Source organism: Mesoplodon mirus (genome assembly GCF_964341445.2).
Source record: "Mesoplodon mirus genome assembly, chromosome: 15".
NCBI classification, from domain to species: Eukaryota; Metazoa; Chordata; class Mammalia; order Artiodactyla; family Ziphiidae; genus Mesoplodon; species Mesoplodon mirus.
This window is the reverse complement of record NC_138991.1, coordinates 47,443,041-47,459,227: the sequence shown is the minus strand read 5'-3', so window position 1 is coordinate 47,459,227 and position 16,187 is coordinate 47,443,041. Positions and strand designations below refer to the sequence as shown.

Genomic DNA, 16,187 nt, shown 5'->3' with positions numbered 1-16,187 from the left:
TATTCATTAAGTACAGTATCTTCATTTGTAATTTACTGTTTTAAACACGATAGAGTAGAGTGGATGTGAGGCTCTTCTTTGAACATTGAGCCTTGTATTTCATTATGCTTTCTGGAATTGGAGAGTAACGTCTGGGTGTGCATGGAAATTGTGCAGCACCCTGGGTCCCCTCCAGGAGTTGTCACCTGCCAGGAAAGAGAGATTAAGAACCGAGAGAACGTAAAACACGAGAATTAAGTGCATTCGAGTCTTGTATGGGGATGGAGGCCTCCTACTGAAGACCAACCCACGGTCTCCCACTCCAGCAAGGCCAGGGTAGCAGAGTTACGCTTGGCTTGGGGAGATACACTCACTGCCAGCTGAGCTCGAGGCCCTTGGGGGCTGAGCGGGGTTGGCTGAGGGGAGAGCAGAGACCCTCCCATCTCACGTCCACTCAGCAGCAGATGCTCATTGAGTAAAAGGCCCCCACTGAAAATTTTTTTCATTTACTTTTTCTTTTAGCTAAGCACATATATTTTAATTTTACATAAATTTATTTCAAAGACCTAATAATGCCTACTGTACGTGAGGCACAGGACCAACCATCATAAGCCACATCCGTGACAGCCCTTGCATGGGTCCTGACATCATCCCAATGTCACAGACGGGCACTGAGGCCATACAGCTAGTACATTTCAGGGCCAGGACTTGAACCCAGGCAGCCTGGCTCCAAGGGGCTTTACACTTAATCACTGCACTATGAGGTCTTTTGAGTGTACGTTACCCGATTTCCACTCTACCTGACACACGTGGGGCAGAACTGCCAGCAGCCAGCCTGTCTCCAGGCTCCAGCAGGGGCCCGACCGCATCCCTCACCTGGCACTCCCTCCTTCAGCTTTCCCATCCCTGGAGTGGATCTGACTTTCTGTCTGCGCAGCTGCCATCCTGTGGGCCTTTGAAAACTCTGTTTCGTTCCAGCCTCACAAAACCTCTTGGGTGGAAGGGATTATCTGACACCCCACTTTGCAGGTGAATGGATTGAAGAACTGGAATGTCAGGTAGTTTTCCCCAGACACAGCACAGGGTCACAGGCCCACTGAACCCAGAGCCCAAGCTTTTGCTAGTAGATTATGTTGAGTTGCTACCAAAATGGCCTCAACAGGGATGATCAAAACCACAAAAAGCAGCAGCCTTAGTGCGTCAGCCTGTGTCAGGCACTGTACTCAGTGCTCTACAGGTAACCTCTCATTTTATCCTCCTGACACTTTGACTGGGTGGGCCCTGTGACTACCCCCAATGTATAGATAAGGACGCTGATATTCAGAGAAGTTCAGTAACTTGAGCAATGCCACACACAGTGAGGGAGGGGATGGCATTGGCATTTGTTTTGTAAGACTCTAGAACCCCAAACCCCAAAGCCTTGCTATCCTGCCTCTGCCTTACTTCCAGATTCCTTTTTCTAGTTTAGAAATTATCTTCATTGTCATGATCACATTTAATTTTAACAAGAACACCACAAGCACGTATTACTGTCCACACTTCTGCAAATGAAACGAACCCTCAGAAATTTGAAATGCCTCAGGTTACACTGTCGGTAAGTGGCAGGTGTCCTAATGCCCCTTCAGGTGTTCTTTTCACTATGAAAGAGTCACCTACTTACCCCCACAAGGATATTGCGATGATTGGAAAGATTTCATGGTGGGAGTGATTTTCAAATTTAGGGAGCCCTGCCTATAGGTGAAACAAACCATTGTTAACCTGGCTCAGGTGAGCAGGAAGGCCCATGAAGGTGGTCATCGTCTCACGCTCACCTTCTGGAGTTGCATATCCCCTGACCCCTAGATTGGTGCTCTAGAGGTGGAGGCGTCCTGGCTGGAATAGGCAGTATCCCTAAAGCCAGCATCCCTGAAAGTCAGATCATTACTGCCAGTCTACAGGGGGTACTAAGGCTTATTGATTCTGTCAACAAATATTTATTTGTTGACATAAATGTGTCAGGACCCAGCTGCATCCCTGTGAGGGTACATCAGTGAACAAAAGAGATAAAGTCCCCTGTTCCTTTGGAATTTACATTCGAATGGAGGAGACAGATAATAAACAATAATAACAAAAAATAAAGGGGGGAGAGATGGATGAAGACAGAGATGCTATTTTTGATTGGATAATCAAGGAAGGTCTTTCTGATAAGGATGACATCTGAGCAGAGACCAGAGCAAATGAGGGAGCGAGGCACGTGGATGTCTAGGGGCAAAGTGTTCTAGACAGCAGGGAGAGTGAGTGTAAATGCCTGAGGCAGGGACATGCTCGGCGTATTTGAGGAGCAGCAAGGAGGCCAGTGTAGCCTGAGTGGAGCGTCATTTTGTATTTTGTGACCCAGAATTCTTTTATGAATCAGCTACCTTTAAAAAATGACAAATTTATTATAACATGCTGCAAATTTGATATGTTTTTTTTTGCTAGAGACTTAGAATTTGGAAGATAAAAGATCCTTGATAAAACAGAAAAATCTTGAAGGTGGTCAGAATAGATAAAAAGGAAAAAGACACCCTACCAATATACAAAACAATTTTTGTCATTCTTAAAACGATACAAATTTAATTTCTAAAAACTTGTTTAGAAAAGCAAAGTTACATCAGAAGTATTATTAGACAACTGGATTTTAAAGATCCTTGAAAAGTATGCATGGTGCAATGTTAACAGAAAATGTAAGATATTACATTCTATTTAAGAGATTATTCTAAATGTGTTAAAATTGAATCTACACATGGAAAAGAATCAGAGACACAGATAAGATAAATCGAAACTTTGATTTGATTTAGGGAGGGGCCAGTGGGTAATTGTCTTCATTTTGAATTTATATTATTTCAGGAGAGTCGATAATAAAACACGTTAAAAGTGTTGAATGTGCCACAAGATGGCAAAAGTTAATATTCAAATACACAGATACAAAAGCCATCAGAAGGGGGTTGAATTTTTAGAGAATTGCTCATTAGAGGAACTGATCTTCGGAGAATGGGGTTTAGGCCAATTGTTCTAGAAGCACAAAGGGATAAGCACCAGCTTCTCAGTCAGATAAATCTGGGTCTATGATTACTGGCTGTGTGACCTCCAGGAAGTCACTTAACAGATCTGCATATTCGTTTCATCATCTTTAAAGTGACATAAGAAGTGAGGATTAAAAGAGGTGGTGTACAAAGTGCAGAACAAACAAAAAGGGAGGCTACCCGCATTATTTGAGCTGGGCTGGAAGGGCACCTGGCTGGAGGGGCACAAAAGGATTATGTTTCCTCCAGCCCTTTTGCAGTTTTTCCCGGGTACAATTGTCAGCCCAGCACATTCATGCAGTTTCCCAGCCGCCAGTGGGCACAGGCAGTTAAGTCTCCTAAGCAAAACATCTATTTTAAATGTTTTCTTTTCAATTGAACATATGCACTTCTTTTTTCTTTTTTTTTTTAAATAGAATTAGATTTTATGAGTCATTGAAGGACAGGAATTACTTCCTCCCCAAATTTGCTGTTGTAGCCCAGCAAGAACTCAGTTGCAAGGCATGCCGGGAGGGGCGTCAACCCAGAATGCAAAAAGGGACAGGGAGGGGGTTGAGGATGATTCCACTTGTAGAGTTGGCCCCTGACGACATGTCCATTGAGCACTGAGAGTGTCCAAGGGGTCCTGGTAACTCGGGGTCAACTCTGGGTTGGCAGCAGTATCCAAGGATATAGTTTAATGTAAGGGCGTTGCTATAGGAAACTCTTGGCCGTAGTCTCAGTTGGCCATGGTTGAGTTGCAGGAAACAGAATACCTCTTCCAAACTAGCTGATGTTAAAAAAAAAAAAAAAAAAGAATCATTGGAAGAAAAACAACCCAAAGGCAAAGATGTACCTGAGCGTCATGAAGATCTAGAAACTGTAACATCAAAGCTCTCTAGACTCTAGACTTTCTAGATCTCTGTTTCTTTTTCCTTGCTTTCTTTGTTTTTCCCCTGCTCATGGTAACATGGCTTCCCTAGTCCCTTGCAATTTGCCTATCCACCAAATTCCCTGAATTCCAATTCATACACAGGAAAGAGAATCTGATTGATTCAGCATAGGTCAGTTGTTTTATTCCTAGCCCAATCACCTAGTAATTGGCTACTAATTCAGCAGGAACCTTTAAGAAGGGGTTGTATCTACAGGAAAGGAATAATTGGCGCTCTTGTCAGGTGGGAGACGCCACCTTGAATCCAAGGAGACCAACTGGGTTGGAGCAGGACATAGCCTGCCGCTAGCAATGCAAACATGGTATTCAATGCATCCAAGGAGAGGAAGCTGGAGAGAACTTGATAGGTGTCTGGGCCTCAGGCAACTAAAGCCATCCAAGAATCTTGAGTGCAGCAAAGGACCTAGGAATGCAACCCAGGCATATAGAGCTGGGGTGGGGAGGAATAGACACAGCCTGGTTCTCTCTGCCCTCTTGATGGTGGCCTTTGCATATTCATTCAATAATCAAAGGTCCATAGAATTCCAAGGAAGAAGAGAGATGGCCCTAGCCCTTGAGAACTTTGCTCTCTATGTGGAAGGGCAAAGCTTAGAAAGCAGAAAATACAGTTAGAGGAGCATCAAGTTGCTTGATTCAGATAGTGATTCTTAGGCTATAGAATACAGAGGAAAGAAGGTGTCCACACACTCACTTGAGTGAGCCTCTGTGAGTTTGCATGGACTCCATGCATTATCTGTTACATCTTTGCAAACCCATATGGAAGAGAAGCTATTCCTGCCCCTTTAGGAAGGCAGGGGAAGTTTAAGTAACTGATGCAAGGTCTCAGAGTAAGTAAGCAGGGTAACCGGTACTTGAACCCAGTACTAGCTCACGCCACAGCTAAGGCTCTTAACTGCACAGCTTCTTGATAGAAACAGATGGGTCTTTGCAATAAGAGGAACAGTTTACAGACAGGATTGATTCACTGACCAGCCTGGAAAATCACTAAAGATCATTGAATAGATTAACGCTTATGCAACTCACCTTAGAGCAGGGTACACACTTAGAGTTGCCCACATTGTTGATTTTCTCTGTGCATGGTATCTTATTAAAAGGGGCAAATGTCCTCCTGGCAGTCACACGGGCATTGTGTCACATCCCACTTTCAGCTCTCTTGGAGCCACAGTGATTATCTCTTTAAATGCCCTGCCCTCTCCAGGGCCTCCCCTGGTGAATTCTGCACATGCAATCCAGCCATCGTTTTAAATCAGACTATCCTCATATTCACACTCCACATGTGAAAAATTCTATCCAACCATTTTGCACGCTACGGTGACAGATATTTAATTTTATTTATTTACTGATTGAATATGAGGGGTCACGGAGAAAGGAAATTTAAAATTAACTGAAGTCGTTTCACGCTTCAGAGACAAGGGCAGTGTGTAAATGAAGAATAACCGCAATAACGGTGATAATTTGGAAGAAACACTGAAAGTTGAGCAGACTGGCTAGTTTGAAGAGAAAGATGGTGAGCTTGCCTTTCAGAGCTTTTAATTGGAGTTGACAGTGGAACACCCACGTAGAAACGTCCTGTAGCCAGCTGGAGCTGACTGGAGCTCAGGAGAAAGGGAGAGGATAGAAATTGAAGTCGAGATTCATCAGCCTAGAACGATGAGAGTTGATGTTTTGAGCTGTGACAAGTCCTCTTTGGAAAACAGAGCAAGTAGCAGGAGCCAATCTGGACTTGGAGTCCATGTTCAATACATACTTTCTGATGTCCATGTAGGAGAGGCCAGCAAGTAGGTCCTGATCCAAACCCACTGCACATGACTATGAGAAAGATCTGTGAAGCCTTGGAATAATTTTATAGGAAGCGTGGGGAACAAAGTCAGATTTCAGGGCACTGTGGGGGGAATAATTATGTCAGAATTGGAGGTAGTGGGTGAGCTGAAGTCCTTCTCATGAAATTTCTCTGAACACATCCTACTTTCAATGATGGCTTTAGTTAGTTGTATATTAACCATGATTCTGAATTCCTATGGAATTAACCAAGATTCTGAATTTTCTGATGACAAGACCTGTACCTTATCATTTTTGCCCTTTTAACACCTAATACCATGAATTGCAAACATAAATGCTCAATAAAAGTTCTAAAATTCACTTCTCTGCTCAAGATGGGCTCTAGGTTGTCATTGGCAGTGTTTTCCAAATTTTGATGTTCCCTGCATTGGAGTGGGAGATGAAGTACATGGGCAAATTGCATTTATGTTAAAAATAAGTCATTTAAGGGATTGATGTACCAAAGCCAGACTGGTGATAGCATGGAGTCAATAGACTCCAGAGAGGCATTTATTTTTTTACAGAGACAATCTCCATTTATGACTTTGGTATGAAGTTTTAAAATTTTTAAATAACTGTGTTTAAGTAAAAAAAAAAAAGGTAAGTTAATAAAAAACATTATAAAATAAGTAAATTTTAGGAGATGATTTAGAACAACATGGTAAAGATCTTAACGTAAGTGAGGTGACTGACGTTTGGGTGGATGGCCTTATGCAGTTCATAGGGCCATGTCTTGCTCACACCTCCTCTTTTGTAACTCCATGCATTCTACTCTCCCTCCTCAGCAATAATAGCCATCAAATCAGGGGCTTCAGGTGCTAGTTATATTTTTAATAATATGCATTAAAATAAACACAAAACTCTAAAGGTAAAAACATAGCCCACCTAAAATGATCTCCCACCCCATTTGGGGAAACATTGCCATTTGGAAGTTTATCTGGTCTCCCCACTTGCCTGGGGGAATCCTTAACATCGGGCACCATGGATCATTCACAGTAGCATCTCTGGCAGTAGAAGAGCCTGGCAAAGAGTGGGCATCATTAAGTATTTGCTCGGAAAATGAAAGGACAGCAAGATGCCAACCATAATGTTTAATAGCTGAAGAACTGGTGTGCCAACGCCACGCTCAGTACAGTTCGAAGATGACAGATCTCAGGGTTGCCCCAAATACAGTGAGTGGTAGGAACAGACTACAGAGCGTGGCATTACCCACTGTGGAGCTCTCTCCCTGATGTTGGGATTCTGACTAATGAGTCTGGGGGGGCAAGTTGAGTTCTTCCAAGCAGAAAGCAAGCAACTGAAATCTCTCCCTCACTTACTTCTCTCTCTGTGGCCGATGCCATCTGCTAGTTTTAAAAATAATTTTTAAAAGCAAGTGTTTTGGTTCTCTTCAACATGCAGCAAAGACAGATGCTATTTTTAGGCTTGTTTTCTATCAGAAAACCCCCAAAGAACCAGGGGCAGGGTGTCGGCAGTTCTGGCTGACTGTCTCCACTCTGCCACTAACTTGTAAGTGACCTTTTTGCAAACCTCATATGCCTTGGAGTGGAGGGTTCTGCCTCTCATTAGAGATGCTGAGAGGGTGAAGTAGAGTCGGGCTGAGAAAGTCCTTCGACATTTCAAAAATAATTGAATAACCTGTACCCGTCCCTTGTGGTCTGCCAGCTTTTTCTGACATCCCTTCTCTTCTGGCCTGGACTGGAAGCTCCCAGAAGGGAGGACACACCCACACATCCAATACAATGTCTGGGTCAGAACCTTACACGGGAAGCTGCATAATACGAGGTTACAAGTGTAGACTCTGAAACCAACCTGCCCGGGGTTCAAATCCTGCTGGGGGAAAACGTAATGTTTGTCATGTTGGGTTGTTTAGAGAGATAAATGAGACAAAATATGTAAAGCGCTCAGCTTAGTCACATAGTGCTTGCAAGGTGGTAGCTTCGTTTCATTGTTTTTATTCTAATTATTATACACTCAATACACATTTGATAAATGCACACATGACTGTTATATGTAAGATAAAGTTCTGTGCACTGTAAGGAAGACTTTTTTTTTAGTGGTGGATTAAACCTTTGTTGTATGGCCGCCATCATTGTTAGAACACTTTACATACGTCATCTTGGTACTTACTCTATGGGCAGGTGGGTTGTGTCCACTTTACAGGTAGAGAGACAGCTGGAGATTTGAGAGGTTAAGTAACAGCTGTTGTACAGCTAGTAAGTAGTGGAAAGAGACTTCAAATCCTATGTTGATTTCATCGGGACCCTTTGCCCTACACATCACTTCTCTGCTACCCCCCTCCTGGTCTTACAGCCCCGTACCATAGCTTGGCGACTTTTGACAGCAAACCCCCTTTTACACAGTGACCCAGCCACCCTAATATATAAGTAAAACAGAAGCACATATTTCACAACGCGACCAGTCCCGGAAGCCACACACTGTCATTTTTACAATATCCTATTGGTTACACAAGTCAGTCCAATTCTCAGATGGAAGGGACTACACCAGGATGTGAACACCGGGCAGTGGAAACCACAGGGGACATGGTGGAGACTGGCTCCTGCAGCTTACCTATTATGGGTATATGATTCAGTTAATAGACTCCACTGTTTATTAAAATAAGATTTACTAAACAATGATAGCCACTAAGTCACGACATTAATGTGCTAATTATATTTTCCAGTACCGACAAGTATAAAGTTAGCGTTATTAATTTAAAAAAACAATTCACATGCTGCCTGTGGTCATTTGCATACTTCCAGTGGCACAAATACTCCACTTGGGGAAACAGTGCACCCAACCTGTCATAGAGTCCTGGTGGTTTTGATCATAAATCCCAGCTATTACCTGCTCTCCATTTGGAACCCAAGGAACTGTAAGAGGCTGACTTTGCTCTTTGCTGTCTTCTCCCAGGACCGCCTGTACTTTGTGATGGAGTATGTGAATGGTGGCGACCTCATGTACCACATCCAACAAGTGGGCCGGTTCAAGGAACCTCACGCTGTGTAAGTGAGAACTGGTGCTGTGCTTTTCCCTTGGGATAAATGGGTGGGTTGTTAGTTCTTTGGGGTTCTTAGTCGAATAGAGATTTAAAACATCTCGAGTTTTTCTTTAAACATCTTGGGCTTCTGAGAAATACATGGCTGGAGCAAAGGGTGTTCTGCTGAGATGGGATACTTCTTTCTTTCTTGACACCAGCTAAGAACTTGAAGCTTGAAAGCCACAGCTGTTTCTTTATCTCTAAGATTCTTGGGGCTGCACTGCATGGCATGTGGGATCTTAGTTCCCTGACCAGGGATCGAACCCACGCCCCTTGAATTGGAAGCGCGGAGTCTTAACCACTGGACTTCCAGGGAAGTCCCTATCTCTAAGTTTTGCCCCTGGCTCATAAAGAAAGCCCTATAGCTTCCTTGGGGAATGTCATTGTAGGTTTTGTGTATTCCTTTGCTGATATTTATTGAGAGCTTCCTATGTGCCAGGCCCAGAGAGTTTTTAGAGACTTGCTCAAGGTCACAGAGCTAGTGTGAGGCAGATCCAGAATTCTGACCCAGATCTTCTTTGCTCACGTTCTCTGTCTGACACCACTTTCCCTCTTAGATGCCCTCGTTCCAGGGAGATGAAGGCTCAAGCTGCATAGAGACTACGCTCTGTGGCTCTTGGGGTGGAGAGACTGACTCTGGGTCTTTGGAAATCTGTTTCCCCTGCTGAGTTCATTCTGTCCCCTTCAGTCCATAAGGCAGCTGGTCTCTTCTCTTTAGAACACAAATTTCATCCTGTTTCTCCCGGCTGTTGGAGAATAGGAGCACAGCCAGTCATAGGATCAGCAGAGCTAACCTCTCCTAGGGAGTTTGCCAGGCTCTTATCGTCCCGCTAGAAAGCTCTGGAAGCTCATCTAAGGCGCCATCCCATCATTGCAGAGGCTTGCTGGCTCCTGTTCAGCTCAGCCTTGCCCCCCTCCTCCCACCTGCCCAGGTCATGAGCACTAATTCTGGTAGGGTTCGCATTCTCGTGCTTCCAGGTCGTGCCATTTGTGTATCTTGGCACAGTCCTAATGGGTTGGCTCTTCTTGTACTTCTGACATTTAATTGACCACTGACCTTCACTCCATTATCACACAAGACACAGTGTCAGGACATTTTACAGAGTTCCCCAAAGGCCCACCTAACCTTTGTAACGGGGCTTTCTGCTTCTCTCAAAAATCTGTTTCTTTCCGGGCCTTCATGAAGAGCTTACGCTTTAGCCAGATGCTGTTTCCAATACTGGCTGTGCCATTCATTAGCTGTATAACTTGGTCAAGTTATTTCATGTCACTAAGCCTCAGTTTCCTCATTTGAGGAACAGGGAAGTAGTAGTATCACCTACCTTATAGGATTGTTATTTAGATTTAATCAGATGATAACCTGAAATGATGCAAGGTCGATGGTAAGCCTTCAGCAGATGTTAGCCGTTATCATGCTGGAGTCTGAAATGATCCTTCTCCAGCCAGTTCATCATATCCCGTGGCCTCCGCCCCGCTAAGCAGGTGCTGAACCTCTGCCCACCGCATTTTGTCCTTAGCCTCACAGCTCTCTAAACCCTGTTCATCCGTCCAAACTCTTATACTTCGTTTTATGAGACGTACGGTTGACCATCCATGGTGGAACATTAATGTCCTATGCCCAGTTCAATATTGTATTGAGTTCTGAGAGTTGCCAAGCATATGGTGTCCTTGAATTTCTCCATTGCTTTTTTTTTTTTTAATTTCAGATTTTATGCTGCAGAAATTGCCATCGGTCTGTTCTTCCTACAGAGCAAGGGCATCATTTACCGGTAAGTGAACCCTGCTCTACTTCCCGTCTCCTTGGTTCCTAAGCTCCTCCCTTCCCTGCCTCTTTCTTCAACTGCTTTTAAAATTAGAACCCACGGTGGGGGAGGAATCCTCCAGTGCTAACTTGGGCATGTGCTCTGCCAGGCAGCATTGCCCACTGCCCTGGCAAAGTTTGGGCAGCTCTATACAATGACAGAAGATCTTCCTCCAGTGATGGTTCAGAGCCTCGAATGTGAGACCATTTGCTCAGAGGAGGGAACTCACCCCTGGGGACCCAGCCCTTCTTTCTCTCACCCGTGGACCCCACATTTGGGGAGCAATTGAAGAATCATGGCTGGCAGAATGTGCTGGATCATATTATTAGGAAACAAATTTCTTTCTTTCTTTCCTTTTTTCTTCTTTTTTTTTTTTTTTTTGCTATGTAACTACAATTCGGAAATGGATCTCTGAGTAGCTTGCCCTGAAAGACAGGATTAAGCTCAGGACTTGGCATTTGCCCGTTTTTGCAGGAGCAGGTGTATGATCATAGCCGGATGAGTCATCCCATTTTATATCTCATGCAAGCAAACTATGGAGCCTGGGGCTGCTATTTGTCAGTGAGTCCGGGGTGTACAGTTCTCCTTACACTACACGGATGTAAATGGCATTACAGTGCAGGCTTGCGTTGGTTTGTTATGCAAGGGAGGCTGGCGCGTGGCACGGGGCTTCCAAAGGGCCCTTGGCATGGGCGAGGGTCTATTTAAAAGATCCTGAAGAGTCATCAAAGTCCGTTTCATTCATTCATTCATTCATTTGACAAACATTTATTGAAAGCCTACCATGTGCTGGCCTCTAGTCTAGATGGTGGGGATACAGCGTGAAGAAAACAGACAAAGCCCCACCTTTGTAGAACTCATATTCCAGTGGTGGAAGACAGATACGTAAATCATACAAATACAGTCTGTCGAGTAGTGAGAAGTACTATGGAGGAAAGTCAAGCAGGGGAGGGGGCTGGTGTGGGCTGGGTGGTGGTGGGTTGCCTGTCATTCTGTACAGAGCATGAGATTAGGGTCTGAAGAGTTAGGGAAGACCCTCAGAGGCCTGGTCTTCCTAAAGCAATTGAAGGATATGGGACTAAAAGGCATAAAGAGATCAGCCCTGGTGATCTCAAGGCAGAAACTGGAAGTGAGGCTATGGGCCCTGGTGGGATGGAGGGATGGAAGGTGAGGGCCTTGCCAGAAGCCTGCAGAGTCCTGGGGCTTTTTTTCACTCCATGAAGTAGCAAATCCGGAATGCATTGAGTCCCCGCTCTGCCTGTGTGCTCCCGAATGGAAGAATGAAGGTCAGGAAGCCAAGTGGCTTTACGTGGTACAGTGTGATCTCAGTGAAGAAATAGAAACAGAGAGTAACCATAATAATTTAAACTGTAAATTGTGTGGTCATTCAGCCCACGCTTGTCCTCCATGAATATGTGTCACCACGTATGCATGAGACGGACCTGTGAAGCCTCTAATTCCCCCAGTTTCTCCTTTGACCGTCATGGTGGGAGCATCTTGTGCTGAATGTAATTCTGGTGTTGAAAGGTACACATTATCTTCCATACGACGTGGCCCCTAAATTCAAGGCCGTGACTTCAGCTGGTGCTTAACCAAAAAAACGGGGATCATGGGTAATTGTTCACTCTACATGGTTTTCACCTTATGTGCTGACATTTGAACCTAACTCCTATACAAGATGGGCCTCCACCAGAATAGAATCAAGGCACTCAAGCGTTGCTGAGAAGATAAAACAGTGGACTGTAAGTTTATTGGAAGAAAATCCCAGTGGAGGAAACAGGAGATGAAATGATTAGAGTCCTTGCCAACAGGGTTGGGATTGAAGGCAAGGTTTCCAGTCTAGCAGGGAGCTGGATTGAGATCTGGGGTCCATTTGGTCCAAGTCATAAAATGCAAAGATTAACATTCTAGGTGCTAGACCGTGCTTAAATGCAAAGCTTTTTCTGCTAACGACACATTCTCCCTTCCTCCATTATTTATACATTTAGGGCATATTTATCACTTTTTTAAGCCACTCAACATCTGAACCCCTTTCATTTGTGAGTAGTAATGGAGTCCATATCCTCCTCTAAAGATTTAGTGTGCCAGATACTTTCACAGCCTCTCTGTAGGAAGAGCAGACACACAACTCAGGCTCTGATGCTCATCACACTCACTGAAGACCTTGAATCAGAAGTTAGTGACCAAGAAAACAGAGGCTGTAGAATCAAGAGGGGCCATAGTCAATCAGCTATGTCTGGTTTCCAGAGGCGTGAGGGGAAGCAGTTCTTAGCAACAGCATCCAGAGCCCAGTGTTAGGGCTTCATGGAACAAGGGAGGATGTCTGTGCCCAGTGGTGACGTCAGTGGCATCTTCTCTGGGGCATCTCTGTGCCGCAGTTAGGCATTGTTCCTGGCTGTGTAGCCTCCAAATCTGGTTCTTCCACCTTTTTGGAGATTCTCTGAGCTCCCCAATTCCCTTTTAAAAAACTCCTTTTCCGGTTGAAATAGTCAGAGTTGGTTTTTGTTGCTCACAATCAGGAACTTCAGTGGAGACAGTATTTGCAATTGATAATCAAGTGAAAACTGTAAAAAAAATGTACATGACAGAAGATGTATGGTTTTTTAACTTCATAGAGATTGGTTTCATGTTGGTAAAGTCTTTAAATGTTATAAATCCCCCTCTTCTTCATTTGGATCTCTAGTTATTTGGACAGTTCTCAAGTAAAGAGGATGAGGAATCATGCTAGACTTGCGCTCTCTGAGGACCATGGCTGGAGATGTTGGTTGTGGGGAGGACAAACGACCCTTCCAAACTTAGTGCCTGATTTGTAGATTGCCGTCTCTGGAATGTGTGTTGATTTTGCCCTTGATGGATTTGTGAACATGAAACATCTGACCAGCCCCCTTTAGAAGCAGAAATGAGGATTTATTACATTAAACAAAAGAATGGAGTGGACTATCAAAACACTATTATGTGACAGAGAATATGACCAGGGCGTGCTCTAGCCCCATGACCTGCTGGCCCTTAGCACCTGAAGCTCCTTTTCTATTATAGATGAAGGTGTCCTCACTTCCAGAGTTGCCCCAGCTGCCTCTCTGGGGGCATGTGGTCAAGCTGAGGGGAATGTCATGGATCTCTGTCAATCAAATCACATGCAGACCTGGTATGTTTAGGTGAAACAAGTTTCTGCAAAGTCAGCTTTTCTAAGTTCCAAGCTGGCCTTCAGAGACCTCTGTGGCTTGTAGAGAAGCATGAAGGCTGGATGTGGGTAGCACCATGGACAGCACCAGAGATTGTGGAATGTTGCTGCTGGTAAACAGGGGTGCAAGTGAGCTTCCCCTTGGATGAAGAGACCTCACAGACACAGACAGTAGATGCCAGGATATATTTTCAGGTTGTATTTGTTTAGTTGAAGATGATGACAGCAACTCCATTCAAACTAACTTACATTAAAGGAGGCATTTTCTGGCTGACACAACTGAAAAGTCCAGGAGGCAGATCTCACTTCAGGCCTGGATGGATCCAGTGGCTCAAATGATGTTATGAGCATTTATTCTCTTTCTCTAGGTTCTGCTTTATCTATACTAGCTTTCTTCTCTCCATCTGTGACCCCTGGCACTTCTAGACTAACTTTCTACCACCTGAGCAATCCCAGTGTAAAAAGAGCTCATCTCTTTCCTGATGGTATCAGCGAAAATGCCAGGGCTGATGTTGATGTTCAGAGGCTTTGAGTAGCTCATAGTGGGTCACATGGCCATTCCTGAACCAGTCACTGTGACCAGCAGGATTTCCACTGGCCGGGACAGGGCCACATGACCACTCCTGGAACTAGAAGTTAAAAGCAGCATCACCAACCATGAGAATCAGGGAAGGTGGTTCTTGAGAATCAGGCAAGATGGTTCTTTAAAGGAATATGAGGATGCTTGAGAATGGCTTGAGAATCAGGGAAGGTGGTTCTTCAAAGGAATAATAGGATGCTCTCACCCCAGGATGCTAGAATAGGCAGAAGCCACAGATGTCCACCACCCAGTGAAGACGATTTAAAGGAGAGATCAGAACTGAACAGTAGATCCCTTTACCTCTGAGGAAGTTGGATTTCTAATGGGATTAAGGAAGTCTGGCCCATAGATCGTCCCTACTCATTGATGCTGAAACACCAAGTGATGACACTGGAGTCAATGTTTAGGGAGGAGGAAAGTGTGATGATATTGGAGTCTTTGGATACACTGGGTGTGTGCAGGGGTCCCCAGACATCAAACTCTCCTCATCAACATGGATGAAATAAAAGAATAGGAGTGTAGCCCGTGTCATTTAGGACATCACTCCATGGAGGTGACACCTTCCTGACACTCTGTTACAGTAACCTCCTTCAGTTCCTGTCCATCTCACCCTTCTTTTTATTTCCTTCGTACCATCCATCAGAAGCTATAATAAGCATGCTTATAGATTTGAATACTTGGTACTTGTCTTTTCCCCTCTACTAGAATTTAATCCTAACAAGAGCAGGATGCTTGTTTATCTTGTTCATAGTATATACCTCACTCAAAGCATAGTGTCTGTCACATAGTAGGTGTGCAACACATATTTTTTGGTTGAAAGAATCAGTAGAAACTCCTGGGTTCATGGCCTAGGAACTGGCTTAGGAGAGCTTGGGGCACTTGGTGTTAAATAAGATGCTCTCAATCCGTTTTTTTCTCCATGATCTTCAGAGATTTTGTAAAAATAAACATTTTGTGTAAAACATATCTTCCTACGAAACGTTAAGCGGTCCTGAAGTGGCAGAGGTGCACTCTGGAGATGCTCCTGGATGCAGGAAGCTTCTGTGGATGCTCTGCCCTTGACTTAGCTGTCTGTGGGTCACCTTCTCAGAGCTGCTGTCTCGCCGTGTCCTTCTGAGATGCTTGGCACAGTTGGCTCTGTAGGAAAAGCAAAGCACAGGGGTTTGTGCACCCTTGTATCTCCCTGCCAGATTATAAGCTGTTGGAGGGCAAGGGCTGGGTCGTACCCATGGCTGCGCCCCCAACACCCCTGCTGTAGTGTCTGGCGCATAATGAGTGGCTGTTGGTTGACTTGAAATGAATAGCGTTTAATTAAATCTCTAAATCTTCTGTCTGCACAGAGACCTGAAACTTGACAATGTGATGCTGGATTCTGAGGGTCACATCAAGATCGCTGATTTCGGCATGTGTAAGGAAAACATCTGGGACGGAGTGACAACCAAGACCTTCTGTGGCACTCCAGACTACATCGCCCCTGAGGTGAGCTGGTGCCAGCCCCTAAGGTGTGTCTGTGTTGTGTTGATGTACTGATGTCTCCCCGGGGCCCGAGGTGGCCACATAGGAGCTGGGAAAGGTTCAGGAGGTGCCTGACAAGCAAACCGCAGGCTGGTCCTTCTCCTGTCCTCTAAATTATTCCTTTGCTATCACACATGAAAATTAGCTTAGCACACATCCAGAAGCTCAGGCCCAAAATACATCAAGGTTTGGGAGAAAATTTAAATGAAACTCAAAAGAACCATCCACCACACATCAGTGAAATTCTTCATCAAGCTGCTATGGCTCATGGCCATAGGATACCTCCTAATTATGACA

General features: G+C 44.5%; 1 protein-coding gene across 2 annotated transcripts in view; it reads left to right on the top strand.

Moving 5' to 3' along the window:
- Window positions 1-16,187, top strand: part of PRKCB (protein kinase C beta) — a gene marked incomplete at its 5' end in the record, with an annotated part of 311,242 nt that overhangs the window by 258,611 nt on the left and 36,444 nt on the right. For both annotated transcript variants that reach the window (XM_082600409.1, XM_082600408.1), the window contains 3 exons: window positions 8,686-8,777; window positions 10,519-10,581; window positions 15,716-15,854. In XM_082600409.1, coding sequence (XP_082456535.1) covers window positions 8,686-8,777; window positions 10,519-10,581; window positions 15,716-15,854 — 294 coding nt within the window. The remainder of the gene's footprint in view (window positions 1-8,685; window positions 8,778-10,518; window positions 10,582-15,715; window positions 15,855-16,187) is intronic.